This window comes from Apodemus sylvaticus, chromosome 11 (genome assembly GCF_947179515.1).
Source record: "Apodemus sylvaticus chromosome 11, mApoSyl1.1, whole genome shotgun sequence".
Classification (NCBI taxonomy): Eukaryota; Metazoa; Chordata; class Mammalia; order Rodentia; family Muridae; genus Apodemus; species Apodemus sylvaticus.
The window spans coordinates 38,820,037-38,826,421 of record NC_067482.1 but is presented as its reverse complement, the minus strand read 5'-3'; the positions used below and the strand labels follow the sequence as shown (position 1 = coordinate 38,826,421).

General features: G+C 38.3%; 1 protein-coding gene across 4 annotated transcripts in view; it reads right to left on the bottom strand.

Annotated features, from left to right (window-relative positions):
* Positions 1-3,550: 3,550 nt before the first annotated feature.
* LOC127696217 (cytochrome c oxidase subunit 7B2, mitochondrial) overlaps positions 3,551-6,385 on the bottom strand; it is a 110,045-nt gene continuing 107,210 nt past the window's right edge. For all 4 annotated transcript variants that reach the window (XM_052198791.1, XM_052198789.1, XM_052198790.1 and 1 more), the window contains one exon: positions 3,551-4,012. In XM_052198791.1, coding sequence (XP_052054751.1) covers positions 3,716-3,961 — 246 coding nt within the window. In that variant the 5' untranslated portion in view covers positions 3,962-4,012 and the 3' untranslated portion in view covers positions 3,551-3,715. The remainder of the gene's footprint in view (positions 4,013-6,385) is intronic.

Genomic DNA, 6,385 nt, shown 5'->3' with positions numbered 1-6,385 from the left:
TAAGGAGTAAATTCATAGCACTATTTAACCAGAGTGCTATTTATTACAAGCTTTGAAACCAAGAAGTGAATATAGGAATGGTTCCTCTTCCGATTACCCTCAGAGTCCCACTAGTGAGATAGTTGCTTTCTGTCACTAAGATTTTCTTTATTGATATAAAAGTGAGGTTTTACCAGGAATTACAGCAGTAGGATCATTAACAATGCTACTCTGAGACAACCAACTGAGTGAATCTGTATTGGATGCTTACTCCTGACCTGAGGTGAGTGTACCTCTTTCTGAATACTTTGTAGAAAGAAGAGCTCCTGCACAAGAAGGCTCCCGCCTCCCCCATCTTGTGTTCATTCCTAATTGATAGAAAATATAAGCTTACAAATGCCTTATGGGAAGAAGTTTCAGAATAGTTAGTAAAATCAAGCAGACATGTAAATGGTATCTAGTTATCTAATTACAATCCTTAATGGAAATCAAATTCCTAGTTTTAAGTTTTTTTAAATGTACGTGGGCTAGAATTACTTATAGTTACACATTTAGTCATCATTCCAGCATCACTGACAGCCTAACCTACCAGCTCCTGCTCCAAATGTAAATTCACAAAAAGCATTCCATACCTATGGTCTTACAGATTTCACAAGGTGGTAATAAACAGAGAAGTAAAAGACTTCCTGAAAGTTAGATAATGAAAAAGCTATCGAGGAAACAAGGGAGGGCGTAGCAGAAAGAGAAAGCAAGGCCAAAACAGAGGGAGCCATGGTTAACAGGTCGACTCTGAAAACCAGGCATGTGAGCAAAACCAAGAAGTGATCATTACAAGTGATAATCCAAAGTGCAGCCAGCCTATCACAGAAAAGAGACAGGAAGGCATCCGGAGGCAGGAGGCAAAATGGCCACTGCAGCTTCCAGAGCTACTTTTCTTTTTCTTTTTTCTTTTTTTTTTTTTTAAAAAAAGATTTACATGGAAAATATTTCAGATAAACACATTAAAATTGACAAATTTCATGAAAAATTAAAGAGTAAAGTGGTAAACATGTAAAACATTGCTAAATTAATTGAAATATGGGATAGAAACATTTCCATTTTATATGCAAAATTTTCCATGGAATAGTCCATTTTAACGTGTTTGTCTATTTATTTCTTGAATTTTATCAGAAATATTTTCCATGTAAATCTTCAATGTTATCAGAGCTACTTTTCTTATCTAAGAGCTTTGACTCTAGAGACAAAAAGCAAGTGGCATCGTGCCAGTCTAGATGATCCTGATTTATGTGAGCTAATTTTATATCCAGCCACTTTGCTGAAGTTGTTTATCAGGTTTAGGAGTTCTCAGGTGGAATTTTTGGGGTCACTTAAGTATACTATCATGTCATCTGCAAATAGTGATACTTGGACTTCTTCCTTTCCAATCTGTATCCCTTTGACCTCTTTTTGTTGTCTAATTGCTCTAGCTAGAACCTCAAGTACTATATTGAATAGATAGGGAGAGAGAGAGCAGCCTTGTCTAGTGCCTGATTTTAGTGGGATTGCTTCAAGTTTCTCTCCATTGAGTTTGATGTGTGCTGTATATCGCTTTTACTATGTTTAGGTATAGGCCTCAAATTTCTGATCTTTCCAAATCTTTTAGTGTCTACAGCGCATGGCCATAGCAGAAAAGTTCCTGAACAGAAGACCAATGGTTTATGCTCTAAAATCAAGAATACACAAATGGGACCTCATAAAATTGCAAAGTTTCTGTAAGGCAAAGGACACTGTCAATAGATCAAAACGGCAACCAACAGATTGGGAAAAAATCTTTACCAATCCTACAACCAATAGAGGGCTAATATCTAATATATACAAAGAACTCAAGAAGTTAGACTCCAGAGAACCAAATAACCCTATTAAAAATGGGGAACAGAGCTACATAAAGAATTCTCAACTGAGGAAACTCAAATGGCTGAGAAGCACCTAAAGAAATGTTCAACATCCTTAGTCATCAGGGAAATGCAAATCAAAACAACCCTGAGATTTCACCTCACACCAGTCAGAATGGCTAAAATCAAAAACTCAGGTGACAGCAGATGCTGGTGGGGATGTGGAGAAAGAGGGCCACTCCCCCACTGCTGGTGGGATTGCAAGCTGGTACAACCACTATAGAAATCAGTCTGATGGTTCCTCAGAAAACTGGACATAGTACCCAGCTATACCACTTCTGGGTATATAACCAGAAGATGCTCCAACATGTAATAAGGGCATGCAATGTTAATAGCAGCCATATTTATAACAGCCAGAAGCTGGAAACAACCCAGATGTCCCTCAACAGAGGAATGGATTCAGAAAATGTGTTACATTTACATAATGGACTACTACCCAGCAATTAAAAACAATGACTTCATAAAATTTGCAGGCAAATGGGTGGAATTTGAAAATATCATCCTGAGTGAGGTAACTCAGTCACAAAGGAACACATACTGTATGTACTCACTGATAAATGAATATTAGCTCAAAAGTTCAGAATACCCAAGATACAATTCACAGACCATATGAAGCCCAAGAAGAAGGAAGACCAAAATGTGGATATTTTAGTGCTTTTTAGAAGGGTGAATAAAATACTCACAGGAGGAAATATGGAGACAAAGTGTGGAGCAGAGACTGAAGGAAAGGTTATCCAGAGACCACCCCACCTGGAGATCCATCCCATATATAACTACCAAACCTGGATGTTATTGTAGATGCAGGGAAATGCTTACTGATGGAAGCCTGATACAGCTGTCTCCTTAGAGGCCCTGCCAGAGCCTACCAAATACAGAGGCAGATGCTTGCAACCAACCATTGGACTGACAGCAGGGGTCCTGATGGAGGAGTTGGAGAAGAGACTGAAGGAGCTGAGGGGGTTTGCAGCCCCATGGAAGGAGCTCATGGGGACTGGACCACCAACCTAAGAGTGCACATGGAGCCCATGGCTCCAGCTGCATATATAACAGAAGATGGCCCTGTTGAGCATCAGTGGGAGGAGTGGCCCTTGGGCCTGAGGGTGTTTGATGCCCCAGTGTAAGGGAATGTTAGGGAGGGAAGACTGGAGTGGTTGGGTAGGTGGCGGAGTACCCTCATAGAGGCAGGGGGATGGGATAGGTTTTCTGAAGGGGAGACCTGGAAAGAGGAAAACATTTGAAATGTAAATAAAGAAAATATCCAATTAAACAAAAAAAAAATAAAAACAAAAACAAAAAAACAAAAAACAAAAAACAAGATGATCCTGACTGCTGACCTGAGTCAGGGTGAGGGAGGTTCAGGGAAGAGATGCAGCAAAGCAAGGAGACTAATGAGAAAGTTTATTTATCAAGGGCAGTGAAAGAATGGTTGGTACACACCAGCCTGGGAAAGAGTAAAGGGCGGATTAAAACTGGTCAGCTGATGACAAAATATGCAGTGGACACACAACTAAATACATTTCTAAGGTACATATGTATGAATGCCTACTGAAGGCAGATATACAGAATATGTCATTAAATCAAAAGAACTCTTAAAATTCTACTTTCAAATAGATGGTCTCCACACCTGGGTATCTATATCTACTGCTAGTGTACTGCTTTCAGGAACTAAATGATAATTTTCAACAACTTGTTAGTTCTTTTGAATGAATTTTATTTCTTTTGTTATGCTATATTTTAATGAACAGAAGAACATTTCCATGACAGGTTTGTTTTGAGACAATTCTGCATTATTGAATCTAAGATGGTTACTTATTCTTCCACTCTTTTGGGGTAACTCTGCCAACAGGAGACAGGTTCCACTCCACTCCCATCTGTGTCATATAAATTGCATACCCAGCAAAACAGAAAGTGGTCCCACTAATTAGCATCATATTGCCAAACTTGTCATGAAAGTCTGGTGGGGACTTTGAGTGGTTCTGTCTTCCCACAACTTTCAGAATGCTTGGAGTCTTGAGATAGTTTAGTGCATATCTGGCCAAGGGAAACATCATGATGTATGACAGGATTATTACTGATTGAAGCAACAGTCTGTTTTCAGAGATCTGAAAAAAAAAAGATAACATAACATAGCATAGCAAAGCATAACATAACTTAAAATAACATAAGGCAACACAATAAAACCTGGGCAATAATATCTGATCTATAATCAGTTCGTCCTTTACTTCAGTGTTTCATCTAGACCCCTAGATCTTCTGGAATAGTAGTCAAGGACTATGATAGTTCATTTTGCTTGGTCCATTGTTGGTGAGTGTCTGTGTGTGTGTGTGTGTTTATGTGTGTGTGTGTGTGTGTGTGTGTGTGTGTGTGTGTGTGTATACATTCATGTGGAGGCCAAATTTTCAGTGTGGTCTTCTACTTCTTTTAAGTTCAGTTTTTGAAACAAAGGTCTCTCACTATACCTCCTTATGGTTTCATGTAGACTTTCAGGCTGAGAACCCAAGATCTTCTGCAAGCTTTGTCTCCCATTGATGGAATTAGCCATGTGCACAAGCCACACTGAGCATTTATATAGCCGTTAAGGATCTGAAGGCAGGTCCTCCTGTTCTTGCAGTAAACAATATGCCCAATACACAATCACAGCATTGTGACTCTGACATCATGATGTCTGGATTCTAGCTTCAGCTAAGCCACGGGTTAACCAAACATTTACACAGTTACTGAAATCCCTTTGTTTCATCTTCACTGTCAAACTGGTAACAGTGGTGTTTACTAGTGCATGTGATAACACAAAAGAACAACAAAATAGATAGTTCCAGGATAGATAAATCTATTTTCAACAAAAGAACTTCTGAGGGAATCACCATCCCTGCCATCAAGCTGTATTACAGAGTAATAGTGGTAAATACTGTATGGTATTGGTACAGAGACAGGCAGGAAGATCAATGGAATGGAATTGAAGACCCAGAAATGAACTCACACACCTACAGCCTTTTGATATTTGACATAGGAGCTAAAACCATGCACTGGGAAAAAGCATTTTTAACAAATGGTGCTGCTTCAACTGGAGGTCAGCACATGGAAAATAGCAAGTCAACCCATTCTTATCTTCTTGTACAAAGCTCAAGTCCAAGTGGATCAAGGACTTCCACATAAAAGCAGATAACTGAAACTTATAGAGGAGAAAGTAGGGAAGATCCTTGAACACATGGGTACAGGGTAAAAGGTCCTGAACAGAACACCAAAGGCTTATGCTCTAAGATCAAGAATTAACAAATGGGACCTCATAAAATTGCAAAGCTTCTGTAAGGCAAAGTACATGGTTAATAGGACAAAACAACAACCAACAGATTGGGAAAAGATCTTTACCAATCCTACATCCCAAAGATGGCTAATATCCAATATATACAAAGAACTCAAGAAGTTTTAGATTGTCTTACTCATCAAAGTATGCAAAGGTTTCTCCATTGGCAGAGTCTACACTTATCAACATGCCCAAGACAGACACACAGAATCATTTCCTACACATCACACTAGTTGAATATCCTATCTAAAACCTACTAAACATTTTAACTTTCCACCAGAATTGGAAGATAATCATGGCATTTATCACATCTCTTTCTCCAGTTCTTTTATTTCTTCCTGTTTAGTGACTAGGAAAGAACAGGGTCAGAGAATAATTTATGATGAATTTTGTCTCATGCTTGCTGCTTTATAACAAACTCACTTCATTATTCCCCACACTGAGACATTATAATCCACAAACTTTGCCTCCACAAACACTGATTGCACACCACTATAACATATTTTGTCCTTTAGTTACTCATGCATCTAGGAAGCACTTCCATCTTCCTCAAATTTTCTTGTAATAAAATTGGCTTCTGAGTGTAAGAATTTCTCGTTGGAAATTCCTACCTAGTATTTATGTGGCATTACATTTTATAATAAAATAATGCTGCATTGTCTGAAATTAAGACATCCCTCATTGCTTCATATATTTGATCCCATGATCCCTAGGTTGTGAGAATATTTTGGAAACCTGTGGAACCTTTAAGAGATAGATCCTAGCTGAAAGAAGTAAATTTGAGATTTACAGAAAGATTCTCCTTCCTATCTCATATTCTTGTCCGATCTTCCTGTTTCATCTGTGTCTTTATATGCCCAGGTGTGAGCCTATTCTCCACATCTATAGCCAGCACACTTTCCAGCCATTATGCCTTCCTTGGGGTATTCAAGCATCTTCTCTGAACTTTCATCCATGATACATTCTTCTCAGTTTCTGTTATGTTTTCTGTTACAATAATAAGAAATATAACTACTACAAGTGCTATTTTCTCCTTCCTCCTTCCTGCTGGTATCAGTAACACCTACCTTATAAGTACTCTGATTTATGAAGTACATTTTAAAACTAAAATTAATTGATTAAAAGCATTTTCGACATTGAAAATTTCTACTTAAAAATTTTACAGTGAATTCTG